The 20,220-nt window shown below is 33.9% G+C and overlaps 1 protein-coding gene across 3 annotated transcripts in view; it reads left to right on the top strand.

Annotated features, from left to right (window-relative positions):
- Positions 1-19,068, top strand: part of SLC36A4 (solute carrier family 36 member 4) — a 55,154-nt gene extending 36,086 nt beyond the window's left edge. For 2 of the 3 annotated variants that reach the window (XM_054439294.2, XM_054439295.2), the window contains 3 exons: positions 9-178; positions 8,663-8,832; positions 14,405-19,068. In XM_054439294.2, coding sequence (XP_054295269.2) covers positions 9-178; positions 8,663-8,832; positions 14,405-14,712 — 648 coding nt within the window. In that variant the 3' untranslated portion in view covers positions 14,713-19,068. The remainder of the gene's footprint in view (positions 1-8; positions 179-8,662; positions 8,833-14,404) is intronic. The other variant, XM_063671325.1, reaches the window with a different exon arrangement.
- The last annotated feature ends 1,152 nt before the right edge of the window (positions 19,069-20,220 follow it).

Raw genomic sequence — 20,220 nt, 5'->3', positions numbered from 1 at the left:
TTTCTTAGGTCCTTCCACTGGAAAACCAAATGAAAGAATCAAAGCGTTTCCCTCAAGCATTGAATATTGGCATGGGGATCGTTACAACTTTGTATGTAACATTAGCTACTTTAGGATATATGTGTTTCCGTGATGAAATCAAAGGCAGCATAACTTTAAATCTTCCCCAAGATATATGGTAGGTGTATATGAATTTGTCAATATTAGTTTATATATTTTATAATGTACCACTGTTTGATGATAAAGGCGTGTTCTTGGATTTATGGTTTAAACGTTTACAATTTTTACTGTGATTTCCTGGAATCCCATCACTTTGGGAGGCAGAGGTGGGAGGATCACCTGAGGTCAGGAGTTCGAGACCAGCCTGGCCAACATGGTGAAACCCTGTCTGTACTAAAAATACAAAAATTAGCCAGGCGTGGTGGCGGGTGCCTATAATCCCAGCTACTCAGGAGGCTGAGGCAGGAGAATCGCTTGAACCCGGGAGGCGGAGGTTGCAGTGAGCTGAGATCGTGCCATTGCAATCCAGCCTGGGTGACAAGAGTGAAACTCCGTCTCAAAACAAAAAAAAAAATTAGTGTGATTTATTTATTTGTGCAATCTGGAATTTTTTCATAATCTTCGAAGGAGACCAAATATGAACTTAGGGTTCTTGTGGGATTTTTAAAAAAATATTTAAAATTGGAGTTTTTTCCAAATCCAAGTCAAGTATAAGAGTAGAACAGGGATTATTTTAATATAGACACGTTTTAATAAAAAAATTAATACTTGTCCTTATTGCCAAAAAAACCAAACACTCACGGTTCCTAATAAAATAATAGATTACATCATTTATGGTCCTTGCTGTTTTGGTCAGCTTCATAGTGTATATTTTCCAAGTCCTTTCAGAACACAGTTGGGACACATTATAAATAATAAAACAAAATGGTGCATCATCTTAATGTTCTCTTTCATATTGGGACCATATCCTGCTAAATGAAGCATCATATGTATATGATTTTTCCTTTTTCCAGAGGTTTGTCTTTGGAAAATTTTCAAAGATAGTGGCAGTGATTACCATGCAGACTTACTTCCTTATTTACAAGATGGAAGGTAACTCCTTAGTTTTCACATACGCAAAGAATAAATTTGGAATCACTGATTGAATTATTGTCACACTACTACATTAGCTACTTGGATTAAAAAAATCTGTGTAATCTTAAATGTCTTACTATATTAGTGAAAAAGCAACAACAGCAGAAATTACATCTTCTGACTGGCCTCCTGGTGAGAATTTGTCTGTCATTTAATAGTCATTTGAATCCCGGGCATTTATTGGAGTCAAAAATGTAGCTAGGACAAATGTTTGTAGGAAGCCATTTATGACAGAGCAAATGGCTCTAGTTTAGACTTAGGATAGTTTCCAGATTGCACAAGGAGCACACATGTGGTGTGTCTGTATTTTTTAATTACAATTTAACTTTAGCTAACATAAATGTATTTCAAAATGGAAACATGTTTCAAATATTGCAAATATATTTCAAGGTGGAGTCATTATTACAAATAAGATATATGGTTATTTAGCATTTATTTTATTAACTCTTTATAGTTAATTATATAATTTTGTTGCCTTCAAATGTGCTTTTTGGTTTCTTTTTTATAATATTAAACGAAGCTAAATGAACTATAAGCTTAAACAGCTTAGTATAAGAGAATCAAGCTAAAAAATATGGTAGTAAGTTCATCTTTTCAAATACTATACAATGTTTGGAAAATAGAATGATATTTTTTCCTCATTTAGAAGAATATTTTGAGCTGGGTATGGTGGCTTATGTCTGGAATCCCAGTGCTTTGGGAGGAAAAGGTGGGAGGATCAGTTGAGGCCAGAAGTTTGAGACTAGCCTGCATAACATAGTGAAACTCCAAATCTACGCAGAATTTAAAAATTAGCCAGGCACGGTGGCACAAGTCTGTAATCGCAGCTATTTGGGAGGCTGATGTGGGAGGATCACTTGGCGCCTGGGAGGTTGATTATACAGTGAGCTGTGATGGTACCACTGCACTCCAGCCTGGGAAACAGAGAGACATTTTGTCTCAATAATATTAATAATAACAATAATATTTTGACTAAATCTTAAAAATAATCATTTTAGAAATTGACAACTATTATTAATGTCAAATATAAAAAGTACATGGAAATAATGTCAAAATTATTTCCCGGTCTTATTTACAAAAGCACGTAAGGAATATTTTAGGGAGGAAGTTTCCAAAGTGGGAGTGTGTGCACATTCACATTGAAAGGTTTGTATTACCAGGCACATAAGAATGTGGTGTAGAAATAGTGGGCGAGAATAAGACAGAATGCTTTTGGTATTCACAACTCAATCTTGGAGGGTGACACTGTCCCTGCAGTAGCTCCAATTAATCCTTCCCTTTTCCCACAGCCCCTTTCTACATCTGACCTTATTCCTAATTGCTGTGACTTTCCAATTAGAATGGAACTAGTTGAGACTCTTGATTTAAAAGGGACCATTAGATCATAGTTTCTATTCAAGGAAGTCTAGCTAGACACCACCTTTCATTAGAGGAAACCCTAGTACAAGTATCCTAAGAAACAACAAAAATCTGGAAAAAAACAGGAAAGCCAGTCAAGACACATATTTCCCTTTAGAGAACTTGCATTGGTTAATGCCTTTGCACTGTGGAGATATGCCTTATGCAGCCTATAGTCTGTTTCTGTGTGGACTCTGCAGTTGTGGGACAATTAAAATAATAGTCACAACTGAGGGATACAAGAGAAGAGTTGCTTGTCTTTTTACAGTCATGGCATTCTGTAAAGTGAGAAATTTGGACTAGAATAATCATGGGATTATATTTAAGATTTCTTTCTTAATATACTATATATGAGTCTGTCTTTCACTTCTTTCCTGTGCTTCACACGAGAGGCCTCGAAAGTTAGAGATTGTGCAATGTACTCTATTGGCGGAGTATGAAAGCCAATGACTGTTACAAGAGTATCCTAGAGAACTAATGGCTACTAGCTATGAAAAGCTGTAAAGGGCTTTTGGTACAAATTGGCAAAGTCTCAGAGTATATTAGGGCTATTTCTGCAAGAAAAGATTGAATTAGAAAGAGGCCATAGGATAAAGCAAGTATGGATTAGAGAAGCTCTGAGTTATTATTACCCTTAATCTTTCTGAACTGTGGTCTTTGAAAATTAGTTATGAGTAATACTGTACATGTATTGCATTTAGCTTTTGAAGTAAATAATGTATTTTAAAGGTTTTACTAGTTCAAGGCATTCAATCTAGTGATAAATGCTACATAACCATAGTTGTCTTATTTTTTAGCCTAGAATGAGATGAGGCTCTTGGCAAGGATTGCAGATAGTTCTCAATTAAGATGACTTCTTGACAGAGCTAAATCCTCAAGATTCTCAACCTGAGCATCATGAAGGATCTAAGAGGGAAAGTGCCTTACCAGGTTATTTCTAAGGGTAGCTTCTGTATTCAATCTTGAGAGACAGAGAAGCAGTCAACAACTTATTTCCCAAGTTGGTTTTTAAAAAATTTTAAGTTATTCATACCTGAAGGTTGACTTATTAGCCAATGTGGGGAAAAGAATAAAAGCATTATAAATTTTGATAATCTATGTTTTCAAAACTAATATTTTCAGTGGAACATTAAGTTGTTTTCTCCCTATAATCTGATTCAATATATTGGCTGAAAAATAATTATTAAAAATACATTTCTGTCTTTTACTAAGGTATTAAATTCTTTACTGTCATTATAATAGATTTTGTTTCCAAGCATAAATCATTTTATTCTTTGAAGTGCTATTAATATTTGTCATGTTGAATGGTTGTAGTTTCTAAGAATTACCTAACCATATCTATTTTGATAATTAATATTTAATAAGTATCAATCACCTATTAATACTAAGTGCATTGAAGGGATATACAGAGAAGAATTAAACAATCTGTAACTCTTAGGAGCTTTGGCAGCGAGGAGTTTTAAAAGACCTTTTAATGTACATTAAATGTTGTTTAAAGTTGTTTGATGTTTTGTACCCTCAAAACAAATTCCTGTGACTTTAAGAAAGTTTATTATTCTTTAGAAAGAGGGTTTACTGGGTAGATTTTTCCTTTCAACGTTCTTCATTTCTAAAACGTAGTACAAAAGAAGCCTTACAATAGATGCTGCTTAAAACCAAAATGAAGAAAAGGTTGTGATGATAGCTATACAAAAGTTGTAGAGAAAAATAGTTTAGAGTGATTGAAAATATAGATTCCAAACATAGAAATAAGTGGGTTCTTGAAACAGAAAAGAAGTAGGAGTGAAACAGTTCATATTAAACTGTGGCACTTTTTAAAGATGCCCTCTTGTTTCTATATAACTATTCTTTGGTTGATTAGTAGATATACCAACTTGTAAAAGAGCCACACTATTTTATTTCCCTTTTTACTCTTTGTAACACCAAATAGTAATATTTGCATATAATTAATGATATTAATAATAACCAGATTCTTAGCCGATGTAACTTTGTCAATAAAAAAGTAATAGTACTTATATGCAAAATGATGTATTTTTATTTTATTTTAAAAAATATTAAATATATTATTACCACATTTTAAAAATAAGTGAAAAGATAATTAAGAAAAAGGAATGTCCTTTTATTAAACTAATAAACTAACAAGAATATTTGTTTAATTATCCACAGTTACATATCAGAGTATAGGAAACACGTGTCTTTCAGTTATGTGGTATATATTCAGTAACTTGACCATTTATGAGTAACCTTTAAGCCTCAAGCTGAGAAATACATCCTTAGCTAATTTTTAAAATTAAGTTTTAAATGTTGTTAGCTCTAAGGAGTTCTTTCCTTCCTAATTGTGATGTGTATCTTCAAATCTGTTTTTATTCAGCTTTTAAATTTCTTCTTACTCTTGTATGATAAATATGTTATAGCAGAATACTATTGAATCTCTTCTTGCTTGGCCATAGTTTAGAGACTGTTTATAATCCTTATTACTCTCACCACTTCTATTCAACATAGTATTGGAAATCCTGGCCAGAGCAATCAGGCAAGAGAAAGAAACAAAGGGCATCCAAGTAGGAAGAACTGCAAGATCTGCACACTATCCCTGTTTTCAGATGACATGATCCTATATCTCGAAAACCCCATAGTAAGCCCAAAGGCTTCTTAAGCTGATAAGCAACTTCAGCAAAGTCTCAAGCTGCAAAATCGATGTGCAAAAAAATCAACATTTCTATATACCAATAACAGTCAAGCTGAGAGCCAAATCTTTATGTGGCAATTGTGAATGGTATTGTGTTGCCACAATTCACAATTGCCACATAAAGAATAAAATACCTAGGGATACAGCTAACCAGGGAGGTGAAAGATCTCTACAACAGGAATTACAAAACACTGCTCAGAGAAATCAGAGATGACACAAACAAATGGAAAAACATTCCATGCTCATGGATAGGAAGAATCAATATCATAAAAATAGCCACACTGCCCAAAGCAATTTATAGTTTTAATGCTATTCCTATTAAACTGCCATTGACATTCTTCACAGAACTAGAAAAAACTATTTTAAAATTCATGTGGAACCAAAAATGAGCCTGAAGGGTCAAGGCAATCCTCAGCAAAAAGAACAAAGCTGGAGGCATCACACTACCCAACTCTAAACTATAAGACAGGTCTGCAATAACCAAAACAGCATTGTACTGGGACAAAAACAGACACATAGACCAATGGAACAGAATAGAGAGCCCAGAAGTAAGGCCACACACCTGCAACTATCTGATCTTTGAAAAACCTGACAAAATCAAGCAATGGGGAAAGGATTCACTATTCAATAAATGGTGCTAGGATAACCAGCCAGCCATATGGGATAGACTGAAACTGGACCCCTTCCTTACACCATATACAAAAAATTAACTCAAGATGGAGTAAAGGCTTAAATGTAAAACCCCAGACTATAAAAACCCTGGAAGAAAATACCATTCTGGACATAGGAATGGGCAAAGATTTTATGATGAAGACTCCAAAAGCAATTGCAACAAAAGCGAAAATTGACAAATGGGATCTAATTAAACTAAAGAGCTTCTGCACAGCAAAGAAAACTATCAACAGAGTGAACAGGCAACCTACAGAATGGAAGAAAATTTTTGCAAACTAGGCATCGAACAAAGGTCTAATATCCAGCATTTAAAGGAACTTCAAGAAATTTATAAGAAAAGAATCTCATTAAAAAGTGGGCAAAGGATTTGGGAGGCCAAGGCAGGCAGATCACAAGATTAGGAGTTTGAGACCAGCCTGGCCAATATGGTGAAACCCCATCTCTACTAAAAGTACAAAAATTAGCCAGGTGTGGTGGCGGGCGCTTGTAGTCCCAGCTACTCGGGAGGTTGAGGCAGGAGAATCGCTTGAACCGGGGAGGCAGAGGTTGCAGTGAGCTAAGATTGAGCTGCTGCACTCTATCCTGGGCAACAGAGTGAGACTCCACCTCAAAAAAAAAACAAAAAAAAGTGGGCAAAGGATGTGAACAGACACGTCTCAAAAGAAGGCATACATGCCGCCAACAATCATGGAAAAAAAAAAATGCTCAACATTACTGATCATTAGAGAAATGCAAATCAAAACCACAGCGTGATACCATCTCACACTTGTCAGAATGGCTATTACTAAAAAGTCAAAAAATAACATGCTAGTGAGGTTATGGAGAAAAAGGAACAACACTTATTATAAACTGTTGATGGGAGTATAAGTTAGTTCAAGACATTGTGGAAGACAGTGTAGCGATGCCTCAAAGACCTTAAAACAGAAATGTCATTTGATCCAGTCGTCTCATTACTGGGTTTATACCCAAAGAAATATAAATCGTTCTGTTATAGAAACACGTACATACCTTTGTTCATTGCAGCACTTTTCACAATAGCAAAGATACGGAATTAACCTAAATGCCTGTCAGTGATAGATTGGATAAAGAAGATATGGTACAATATACATCGTGGAATACTATGCAGCCATAAAAAAGAATGAGATAATGTTCTTTGTAGGAACATGGGTGGAGCTGGAGGTCATTATCCTTAGCAAACTAACATGGGAACAGAAAACCAAATACCACATATTCTTACTTATAAGTGGGAGCTAAATGATGAGAACACGTGGACACATGGAGGGGAACAACACACACTGGGGCCTATTGAGGGTGAAGGGTGTGAGGAGGGAGAGGATCGGAAAAAATAGCCAATGGGTACTAGGCTTAATACCTGAGTGATGAAATAATCTGTACAACAGGCCCCCATGACACAAATTTACCTATATAACCTGCACATGTACCCCTGAACTTTAAAAGTCGAATTAAAAAATCCTTACTACTTTAAGTCTTAAGACATCAGAAATAAAGCTCCATTCATGTCGATGTTTGCATACTTATATATTAAGTACATTTATACTTAAAGCTTCATTAATGTCGAGGTTTATATACCTTGACATTATATACCAAAAGTAGAATATAATCCTTTTAAAATGATTGCATTTTTTTGTGAGAAAGAAAACACTCTTTCCTGTGCATGGGAATTTTAGGTGGGAAAGTAGAACTCTTAAATGAGAAAACTGTGGGAAGATGTTTCTGCTGAAAGAGGACATATGTGTTAATCACTGCCCTGATGTTGCAGCACACTGAACCCACAGTGTTGTCTCTGCTTTGTTACTTAAAAAATGCAAGATGGTTGGGCTTTTCTTTTGAATGTTATAAAATATTAAAATGTTTTTTAAAATACAGCATATTAATTTTATTATTCTGCAACCCAAAAGAGTGGATTCCGTAATGTTCCTTCCTCTAGGTCCTACAATTCTGTTTTCTCTTCATGTCATTATCAACGTTTAAAAAGTCTTCTTTTTCTGGGCTTAAGAAAGTTACTGAAGTCTTTATCAAGACATGCATGCGAAGTTTTGACAGGAGGTTATCCATAATATAGAAATCTAAAGATATTTATAAAACTGAAAATTGCTGTGCTGTTTTGAAGCACTGTATATCAAAGAGATAAGTTAATTTGCACAAAAGAATAACAACCACCTTACCCAGCAACTCTGTCTCTTATTTAATGTAATTTTAAACATAGATTGTATGTGTAATTTAGAGAACTTTGCAAGTTGAAACTGTTTAGATGCCTGCTTTTAGACTTAAGATGGATGACATTTCTGCAACTAATGACATACCTCCAAAGATTTTCACCCAAGAACTATACTTAAGTTTAATGTGAGTTTTTCTTCTATGTAAAGATCAGTGAGGGTATGACTCAGGATGTAAGACATATAGTAGGCTCAATTTTTAAAAATAAAGTTGAGAAAACTTTAGCTCTTTGGGGGGCTGAGTCTAACCTTCAGAATATTGGCTTATCCCAAAGTGAAATCTTTTTGCCAATATATCCCAAACCCTGGCATGCATGTTCAAGCTTTCCAGTCTTGTCAAAATGAATTGTTCTTGTATCATCTGGAAATTTAGTTAGAGATCAATTTGCCTTTTTTATAAACAAGCATTTTTAGTTAGTAAGGTTCTGGCCTAATTTGGTATTCTGGATTTCTTGTTTATCTTAATATTAAAAATAAAGGAGGAAAGCTAAATTCACGTTAAAAATGACTAAATTTTGAAAATTTTTTTCAACAGGTTATATCAATCAGTGAAAATTCTGTATTCCTTTGGCATTTTTGTGACATATTCAATTCAGTTCTATGTTCCAGCAGAGATCATTATCCCTGGGATCACATCCAAATTTCATACTAAATGGAAGCAAATCTGTGAATTTGGGATAAGATCCTTCTTGGTTAGTATTACTTGTAAGTATCATTATATATTTATATCATAATTTTTTATTGTTGAATTTCTTAAAATGAAAGCTATATAAGATGTAATTTCTTAAAATGAAAGCTACATAAGATGTATTTTTCAATATTTTTAAAACAATTTTATTCACCCAGCTGTGTTACTTTTCGGTTAAAATTCTATTTTTCTACTACTACGTAAGAAGAACACAAACCAGATCCTATCACACTTAAAATAACTAATGAAGTTATTTTGAAAATTACATTACTGATGATTAAAATAACACGTACATGGGACCCCTTCCATTTTTGTTAAACATTTTATTTTGGTTCTAGTTTTTCATTCCTGTTTTTGTATATTTTAACAGTTTACTTCTCTGTAACTACTTACAGGAAAGTGTTTTAATTTTACTTGTATTGGTCTTTCATAATTTTAGTGGCTTGTTTTCTTATTATTTGAAGTAGTGTATATAATCTCTTATTAAGACTCTTCATCATAAAATGTCTTCTCAAGGTAGCATTCATAGTAGAGACTCATGGAAAGGGAGCTTGAGTTCGGTGTAGTGGAAAGAATGTAAGTTTTGGAGTCAGACAAATCTGGGGATTCAAAGTCAAGCCTATCACTTACTTGCTGGTGTCTTTAGGCAAGTTACATGCCATTGTTGAGCCCCTCTTTCCTCAACTGTGAAATGAAGATAAAACTTCCTTATGGCATTTTGGTGGGGTTAGAAATAATATTAACAAAGTATTAATAGCTGGAAGTTATGATCATTATTGTAACCATTACTGTAACTACAAATATACAGATGATTACATCACCAAACTAAACTGGGATTGCCTAAAATGATACCAGGGACCAGATTACTAGTGTTCTGGAGAACAAGCAGCTTTGGAAATTCCTTGTGTAAGATATTAATAAACATCTTGCACTATTTAGAATGATACAGCTAGAAATTTGGGGCAACTCAATAAATTGATTTGAGCAGCCTGCCATGGAGCTCATGCCTAGATTTAAAGAATTGAGTGTATTACATTTTGTTTGAAATGGGAAATGCAAAGCTGAAAAAGTAGATAAAATGTATTTTTCAAAGTAATTACTTAAATGAATTATATCACTAATAAGAGAAATCATATTAACAAATGAAGTCAATAAGCCCACACTCTGATGACTAACAAAAAAACATTCAGTAGGAAAAAGATATTTTAAGACATTTTGAAATATTTTTATACATTTATTTTATTGACATGGTAATGTCAATTTGGTAATGACTAAATAAAAAGACTAATTTCAGTAAAAGTTTTTATCAATAGATGTAAGACAATTCTATTCTGAAAGTATATTGTCTTTTAAAGTTGGTAATGGAAATTTAGGTAAAGGAGTTTGAGGGCAATGGGAAAAGGAGTCTAGGATTTCCTTATAACTTCACCCATTTCTGCACATTGGCTGGCATTGTTGTATTGAAGTTATGAATCAGCTGAGGCACAGACCACACCACATCTGCTTCCATGAGTTTGTTTCCAGAAGCCAGGGGCTTAGTTCATAGCACAGAGAACTGCAGCCTTTTCTTGGCTGCTGCTTTCTTTAGTTAAAAGTCATTAAAGCTTCTCATCCATATAAGGGATATGCCTTGGAGAAAGGGAACAAAAACTGTAATATTTCCTTCTGCTATATTGGGACACATCACTGGACACTGAACTTCATTTGTGTCTTTGGCACATATCCTTCCAAATTAAAGTAAAAGCCAACTGATATTCGTGGCAAAACTGCTTTTTATTCTGTTTTCCAAAGCACTTGAAAAGATTTGGGGGCGTGCATTTTACTGATAAATGTGTGTAGACAGTTGGTGGGACCTCATCATGTTCGTAGAGTAGGCTGTGCAGCAGCACTAGCAATGAGGCTCAGCCTGATTTGCATTGAAAATTGAATGTCTTTCAATGTTCCATAATCCTTTACAAGTACTGAATCCATGTTTGTTGTATTAGTCCTTAAAGAAGTGGACTTATCAGCTTGGATTATGTTGGTTGTGTCCAAGTATCCATTTAGCATTTGAATCATGATCTCAAAATATCTTCTTAGTGAAATTCAAAAACTTTAGAAATGATTCAGACTCCTCCTGCGTGTTCCCTTTAGGTGCTTACCTGGTATATAGGCACCTCACAAGTGAGGGAGGAGGGAGGGTAGAAACCAGCCAAAGGTTACCATGGACATAAATACCTTTTAAGAGTAAACCTATACTATGAGCCATTACATTTTTAAATGTATTAGAATAAACACTGAGACCGGTGTTTCAATTCTGTGTATGAATTGAATCAACAAAATATACTAAGTACTATTTACTTCTGTTACTCTCTAATTTGTTGATCCTCCTACTGTTTGTAATTTTTTTTTTTTTTTTTTTTTTGAGGCAGAGTCTTGCTCTGTCGCCCAGGCTGGAGTGCAGTGGCACGATCTCGGCTCACTACAAGCTCTGCCTCCCGGGTTCACGCCATTCTCCTACCTCAGCCTCCCAAGTAGCTGGGACTACAGGCGCCCGCCACCTCGCCCAGCTAATTTTTTGTAATTTTAGTAGAGACGGGGTTTCACCATGTTAGCCAGGATGGTCTCGATCTCCTGACCTCGTGATCCACCTGTCTCACTCAGCCTCCCAAAGTGCTAGGATTACAGGCATGAGCCACCGCGCCCGGCCACTGTTTGTAATTTTTAAAAAGTCCTTGTTTTTATAATCTATAGTAGACTATGACTATATAAGTATCAAAACCTATACATCTTTAGTAGTTTGTAGAGAAAACCCACTAAAATCCTTCATTTAAGTTAGTTGCCTCTGCAGACTAGAAAAGTACCATTCTATTTCCTGATATCCTGTCTTAGAGTCAGTAGGTATGTGGAGAGCACTATTAACTATTTGTATAATTAAAATTAATGTGCTAAGTTATTTTCCACATTTTTGTTTTTGGTGCTGTAATATCAAGTGCTTTGTTTTGTGTTCTGATGTATCTGCATTTACCCTTCAGATGCAAATAATGGACCTAAATAGGCTTTTATTTTAATATCAGAGGGAACTTTATGCTCTAAGGATACATTCTTTTTCTTGCTATATATCGTTTTGGTAAATACTGAATAAGTCTGATTAGTACTTAATAGATCTATTCATAATAGCTGTCTGTAAATGACAGTATTTGTAATGAATAAAACTATCCTTATTTTAAACTCTGCTTTGAGTTTTTATTAATATATGTTGGGTTTGGCTAAAAGTATGTATACCTCTCTTCTTTGTCTACTAATAACATTACCAATAGCATATTTCAAGCCATTTTTACAAGCAAATATCTTTTGGTAATGTAATGTTTAAAATCTGACTTTAAACAGATTTTAGATGAGAATTATACTTCATGACTTAAAACTGTTTGCTAGATGGAAATTTTGTCTATAAATTCTAAAATGCTATAGTATTCCCCCACATAGTTTTCCAACAGTATTTCACTTGATTTACTAGTGACAGCTTGGATTGTAGATAAAGAAAAATGGATTCCAAATTGAAAGCCTCTTCAGGTGGCAAGATTCTGGTCATATTTGTCTGGCCTCACTTTTATACTACTACTTACTATAAGTAGGTGAAACAAACATGTCTCCACAAACGATTATGTTCAATGAATTTTGAGAGGTCCTAACTATGTTTGAGAGTTATGCTCTATAGCTCCCTAGAGAGCAAAGTTAAAAGGCTATGTATGTAACAAGCATCTATTAGATGAAGAATCTACTTTATAAAGTATTTCTACTTTCGAGGTCTTTAGAGCTAGTTATTTCTACTTCTTTAGAGTCAATTATTTCATTTATAAAGGGTTATGCCACTTCAGCCCTATAGATGTAAAGCTACGTTTATAATTTCAAAACAGTTTTTAGGGCTTTAGTTTTCATAATAATTTGAATACAGAATGATAAATAATTACTTCTGGTTATATGAGGAATATGGGGGGAACTTAGTTCCAAATTGGTCCCACAACCTCCTGGAAAATATTGAAAGCCACAGAAAGAATAGAAAAAGGAAAAAATAAAACGTCATAAATTGAAAATTAAGAAGTAGAGAAACCAGTGTACTGCAAACTGAAAACTAAATTACTAACAGGAATATATGTGTCTCCAACACATGCCACAATTGGAGTCCCCAAAGAGGAAATGTGGTGATATAATCGTCATCGATGGCAGTGGTGATGTACTTGTCACAGCCTGTCTATGAGCAAACACAGCTGTTATTTCTGGTGGCAACTCCAAACCCTCAACAAATCATTTAACAAAACATTTAAGGACAAATAAAGAAGGAATATGAGTCTTAGTTTTTGCAAATCTTCTGTTGATGCATTTTGATAAGATCAAGAAAGTGCCAGACCAGAACTTGCAGAAAACTCATCAACAGTTTGGAAATCTCTGACAATAGTGGAGTACTATTTTTTTTTTAACTTTTCATTTTGAAGTAATTTAGACAGAAAGGGTGTAAAAGAAAGTAGTTACCATAAACCTCTACTCAGCTTCCTCTGATGTTCACAGCTTCCATAATCACAGTACAGCTATTAAAACCAAGAAATTAGCATGGATACAATGCTATTAACTACTTTATAGACCTTATGATAATCTTGCCAGTTTTCCCACTAAGATCCTTTTCTGGTCCAGGACATAAGCCATGGTCCCACTTGAATTTAGCTGTCATACTCATTTGTGTCTTCCAATCTTGACTGTCCTTGACTTTCATTGTCTTTCTTGACCTTGACACTTTCAAAATGTCAGTAATTTTGTAAAATTTCTTTCAATTTGAGTTTTTCTGATGCTTTCTCGTGATTAGGTTGAAGTTAAGCATTTTTAACAAGAATCTCACAGAAGTGATGCTGTGCACTTCTCAGTGTATCACATAGTATCAGTGTCTTATTGGTGATGTTAATTTTGTTTACTTGGTTAAGGTGGTCTGTTGACATATTTCTCCACTGTAAAGGTACTAGTTTTCCTTTTATAATTAATAAGTATCTTGAAAGAAGATATTTTGAAACTCTGTAACTATCCAGATCTCATTCAGTTTTTGCCCACTAATTTCAGCATTCATCAGTGACTCTTCCTATCCAGTGATTATTGTGGTATTTGCTTAATGCTTTTCTGTTTCCATTGTTCCTTCTATTTTGATTAATTGGAATTCTACTTTAAGGAATAGCTATCTCTTCTCTCTCATTTATTTATGTCCCACCACTCTATGTCTTGTGCATTATTGAGCTGTATGGGCAGACAAAGTAATGCAAATGCTCTGGAAATAAACTATCAAAACTTCTTTGCCCAGAATTTTAAAGCAAAAAATTAAAAGTTGTTTACATAAGAAACTGTTGACAAGTGAAAGTCTAGGAAACGTCACTCACTATTTTGGTCTTTCTGTCTCTCTCTAGCTTAGAACAAAATATGGCAGATTTTTTTCACAAGCAATAGTTTAGTAGTTCAACTTTCATTAATTATTTTTAGTAATTACTTTCAGTATTGAAAATACCTACTTTTAATATTCATGTAAGTAACAAACATTTAAATAAGAAAAATAAATGTATTTTCATTTTCTAGGTGCCGGAGCAATTCTTATTCCTCGTTTAGACATTGTGATTTCCTTCGTTGGAGCTGTGAGCAGCAGCACATTGGCCCTAATCCTGCCACCTTTGGTTGAAATTCTTACATTTTCTAAGGAACATTATAATATATGGATGGTCCTGAAAAATATTTCTATAGCATTCACTGGAGTTGTTGGCTTCTTATTAGGTACATATATAACCGTTGAAGAAATTATTTATCCTACTCCCAGAGTTGTAGTTGGCACTCCACAGAGTCCTTCTCTACATTTGAATTCAACATGCTTAACATCTGGTTTGAAATAGCAAAAGCAGAATCATGAGTCTTCTATTTTTGTCTCATTTCTGAAAATTATCAAGATAACTAGTAAAATACATTGCTATATACATAAAAATGGTAACAAACTCTGTTTTCTTTGGCACAATATTAATATTTTGGAAGTAATCGTAACTCTTTACCAGTAGTGGTAAACCTATGATAAATCCTTGCTTTTAAGTGTTAGCAATAGTTTCAAAAAATTAAGTTCTGAAAATTGAAAAAATTAAAATGTAAAAAAATTAAAGAATAAAAATACTTCTATTATTCTTTTATCTCAGTAAGAAATAGCTTAACCAGGATACCTCTGTTTTATGCTACTCTTTTGCCACTCACTTGAGAAGGGAATAGGATTTCAACAATAAGAGAATAAAATAAGAACATGTTTAACAAAAAGCTCTCTCCAGATCATCCCTGTGAATGCCAAAGTAAACTTTATGTATAATGTAAAAAAAAAAAAATCTCAATTATGTTTTTATTAGTGAGCCAAATTCTAATGATTAGCTCCTGGAAGTTTAGAAAACTCCCATTAACATAAGCATCAGAAAATTGCAAGCACTAGAATTAATTTTACACTCTAATGGTAGTTGATCTTCATAATCAAGAGGCACTGTTCAAGATCATGACTTAGTGTTTCAATGAAATTTGAAAAGGGACTTTAAAAGTTATGTAGTGCAACTCCCTTGTTTTTCGTCAGAGGAAAAGGAGGCTTAGAAAGGTTAACTAACTTGGTCGAGACCACTCAGCCTTGAGATCAAGAAAACGTAATCTTCTGACTCCCAGGCCAGGATGTTTTATTTCTCACGTCATGTCCAAGAAAAAGAATAAATTATGTTCAGCTTAATTTTAGTGTTGAATCTATTTCATTATATTTTAATACTTTGAAAATGAATGTGTGATTTTTAATAGTATATGTGACCTGAGCAGAAAATCAGGGAACTCCAAGAAGCCTACACTGTGGCCATATAAACCTTAGCAAGAGAAAGAAGCTATGTTCTTTTAAAACAGAATAGAGCCTGCTTGCTGGTGAAACTCCTGGCTAGTAAGATGTGTGTCCAGCTATACTATTTGTGGCTTGAGCTTTTTTTTATTATTACCTTCCTTTCCTGAATTTCATAGATACCATCTTCCTGAATGGCAGAAAATAGACACCTCAGAAAACAGAGGATTTGTGGACTCTTTCCAGCCCTGTGGCTTTTCTTATCACAGCCTTTTATTTATTATGAGCAGAATAAAAGAATCAGCTAGGTGTGGTGGTCTGTGCTTATAATCCCAGCTACTCTGGAGGATAAGTTGGGAGGATCAGTTGAGAGGCCAGGAGCTCAAGACCAGCCTGGGCAGCATAGTGAGACTTCGACTCTATAAAACATAAAAATTTAAAAAAAATTAGCTTGATGTGGCGTGTACCTATAGTCCCAGCTACTCAGGAGGCTGAAGCAGGAGGATCCCTTGAGCACAGAAGTTTGAGGCTGTGGTAAGCTATGACTGTGCCACTGCACTCCAGCCTAACAGGGAGATCCCAACTCTTAAAAACTAAAACAACAAAAAATATATACAAGAATCATAAACCATGAAGAGATTCATGCTTAGAAAAAATCAATAAACTCCCTTCTAAATATTGAGACACTCCAGGCTTCTTTCAGACAAATAACTTCTAATTATTCCATATTTTTCAAGTTATTAACCAAGATAAAGAATCTCTCAGTTGGTGGGGAAAATGAAAATTATTAAGAATAGAATTGTCTTCTGACTTTAAAAACAATTCATACTTTAAAACATGAACTGTTTACCCAGGCTGGTGATACTCTAGTTTGTTAGTATACCATACTTGAAGATATCATCAAGATCACTATAGTTGTATATATTCTCTATTTTTATATGTAAATGTTAACTTAGTTCAAGTATTTTTTGCTTATATCATTAACTGATCATCAAATACAATCCTAAAGATATATCAGAAGCTTTATTTTGGTACAAAGTCATAAGAATCAAAACTTTTTTAACCATTCACATTAGGTATCAACAGTAATTTTTTGAGATACTTTTATATCAATTCTGTTACACTGAGCCTTTAGTCATACTAAGAGAATGCAGAAGAAGTTATAGGAAAAGGAATCTTCACTGAAACTAGTATTGTATAGTCTTGAATTAGATGTTTAAAAAACTTTATAGCTTGATATAAAATGAGTCGAAAATTATTATTTAATAGGAAGCAGCATTAGGTTTTTGTCACCTGTTTTCAGATAATATTTCTAGTCTATGTTATTTAATTTTTACACTTTGGCCCATTGTTTATTTTCCTTATGGAATTCATCAAATGCAATGAAATTTGAATAAAATTGATCATAGCAATAAATAATTTTTAAATTCAGCACAAACTCATCTTGAGCATATTATCAACCAGGCTTCCTTTAGCAATAAGAATGGTGAATCAACATCCAGTACTAAATTCAATAAATGATGAATACTTTAAATACAAGAAAAAGTTGAATTGCAGAAGAGGGCCTAAAAAGGAAGAAAGTTTTAATTCTCAACAAGAAACACTATTTAGATGGAAAGCTTAAATGTATTGTTATTAAGGGTATTTGATGATGCATTTTATTTGCAAAAATAACCAGTGGGTAATTTTTTCTCTGAAAATTTAGCTTTAATGAGTCGTAAAATTTCCTAAAGATTTTGGAGACGATATTTCGATTATACCAGCTCTTGCTTTTATTTTGGGAGCCTGGAGAAATGAGAGTGATTGCACCTGTCAAATTTTGTATCTCATCGCTTTTGGATCATCACACTGTGACTAAAATGACTTCAGCATTTTGTCAGCCACCACAGTGAAGAACTATTCCCTAAAGTTAATCAGTTGCCTGACTGCCTTTTCTGCTACTGAGGGGGAAGAAAGGAAAGCTTTATTTACCTCTAATGAACTCCGTTCCAAGTCAGTTAATCACTGTTCCCTTACACCCAAGAGTTTCATCAGTATCGGAGTCAACTTGTCAAAACACTGGTTCTCAGATGTTTTTTTCAGAGGGACTTCTTTTCCCCACATGGCCAGATTTCTTTACAATTAAGAAAATAAGAGCTACAGCGTATTCTTGGTTAAAAACCAGTTTAGATGATGTTACCAAATGAAACAAGTCTATTAGCAAATGCCACATTATATTTAGTCATATTCTCACTAAATTCTCCTTTATTAAAATGATTTCTGCATCTTGCCTAGACAATGCACTTACATGTTTACAAGCGTTGTATGTCAATGTGCATGTTTTGAGTTTCCTAACAGTGTCCAATCTTAGTAGTTTCATAGTAGTTACATAAAATCTCTTTAACTGCAAAATACTATAAAATATTACTTGAAATATTAAAGTATTAGTGCCATTTCTAGCTGTGGCAAGGCACAAGTCTTACTATAGCTTACTTATGTCTTCTCATAGATTTCAGTACAGCATCTGAGTATTGGATCTGTTTACTGACAGTATACACAAATTAGGTCTTGACCTCACTTCTTTCTTCATTTAAAAGGGAGAAGATGATTTGAAATAGAGCTAGTGTAAATAATAAATAAAATTATTTAAATAACATCAGTGGCTCAATACCATCTGTTGAGGAATAAAATAATTTGGTTAACATATAGAACATCGATAATATACAATAATAACTTTTTTAAAAATGAGTCTGATCTTTTTGGCTCACCTAGCTTCCGTTAATAAGAAAATTTGAGAAACTTGGATCTGAAAAGTATAGTAATATACTTCCTAACATTAAATTCCTGGCTGTAATAGTTAATACTTTGGCAGCATTATGGTTAGTCTTGTTTATGCCATTGGCACTTACTAGGCTAAACTTTCTGAAACTGATTGGTTTTGACCTATGAGATAAGGAAACATGCTCAAGAAATGGCTAGAAATGCTATTTATTGCCCTATGATAAGTGAAATAGCAAATCACTCTGATTCTTAAAATTTCATATTAAAATTAGCTAGTTCCTACATGCATGTGTGCACAAGTATATGCAGACACACACACAAATCAGTAATCTATGTGAACTAGACACTAATACTAAATTACTATTTAAATTGGGTCCAGAAAGATGCTGTTTTGAAAAGAACACTCTAAAAATATTTCATTAGAGTTTTCTTGATAACAAATAGGAAAATATATGTTTACACCCTGAATAAATTCAGCTGTGGGTGGATTTTTGTTTTTCAAAATGATTTTGTTAGTTTGCATGAAACCTAAATATCATAGTGCGCAAGTCAATTCTTTAACATTTTTCTTTATAACAGAATATGAAAAATGCTGTCTTAAAGTATTGTAACTTTTCTGAATTTTCAATAAAATATTTTGCTTGCAGTTGCCTTTTAGATACATTTTTCTAAGGTTAAATGACATTGATAAGTGTCATAAGCTAAAAATGGCACTAGTATAATATTCTTATAATAACATTTTAAGCAGTCTTTATGGTTAATTCTCTGTTATGCTGGAAGTTGATACTGTGTACTTCTAAGTTTTAAGAGCAGAAGTTGATTAAAAATGAAAGGACACACTCAAAACTGTGACCTGAACTTCCTGCAGCATGAATGCAGGATGAGCCATCTGCAGATGCTGCATTCATGATTTACTGCTTTTGTAAGGTCAAGAATATGTATCAATCATTTTGTTTGCATTACAAAATTAATGCTTTGGGAAAGCATTATGCCAATCCTGTATTAAAAGATCATAAAGATATTTATACCTTCACATCAGCAATCCTGCTCTTGTGAACTTAGCATAAAGACATCATAGTTCACAGAAGAGAGATGCTATGCCTAAAGGTGTGTTACAGCATTATGTTTTAATGTGAAAAATTGGAAACAACCTACATGTTCAGCAAGAGGGGGATCATAAATTACGATAACTTAGAATACAATGACAATTATATTACAACAAATGTATACTGAGGACTGATAATTTGGGAAATTAAAAAATACGTAAATTTTAGCAGGTCTGCAAAATATGCTTCTGGGCCAAGACAAGGAGATTTGTGGAAAATGGAACCATAGTGTCAGGATAAAGAAATGGGTTTTACTGTTTTTAAATGACTAGTGAAAAGAGGAATGTGAGAGGAATGTGAGAGAAATGGTTTTAGGGACAGGAAGTTTATAAAGCCTTAGTAGTGGTATGTGCTTCTGGCAAGCAACAGAAGGAACACAAAGGCAAAACACACACACACACACACACACACACACACACACACACCAAATTAGATAGAGATAGGACTAGGTGCACGTAAATTGCAATGAAAAGCCCTGTGGGGTACTTGATGGAGGAAAAAAAATAAAGATGGTTGGTACTACTTTAATTGGTAGAACAAGGTACTACTCTGGTATTTAAATACCAATGCACAACATTTCCCAAAGAAACCTTTCTTTATGAATTCTGGAAGAAAACTTTCTTTGGGAAAGATTGTGCATTGTTTTAAGTCCCGGGGTACATGTGCAGGATATGCAGGTTTGTTACATAGGT

This window comes from Pongo pygmaeus, chromosome 9 (genome assembly GCF_028885625.2).
Source record: "Pongo pygmaeus isolate AG05252 chromosome 9, NHGRI_mPonPyg2-v2.0_pri, whole genome shotgun sequence".
Classification (NCBI taxonomy): Eukaryota; Metazoa; Chordata; class Mammalia; order Primates; family Hominidae; genus Pongo; species Pongo pygmaeus.
This window is presented reverse-complemented; position numbering and strand designations above follow the sequence as displayed.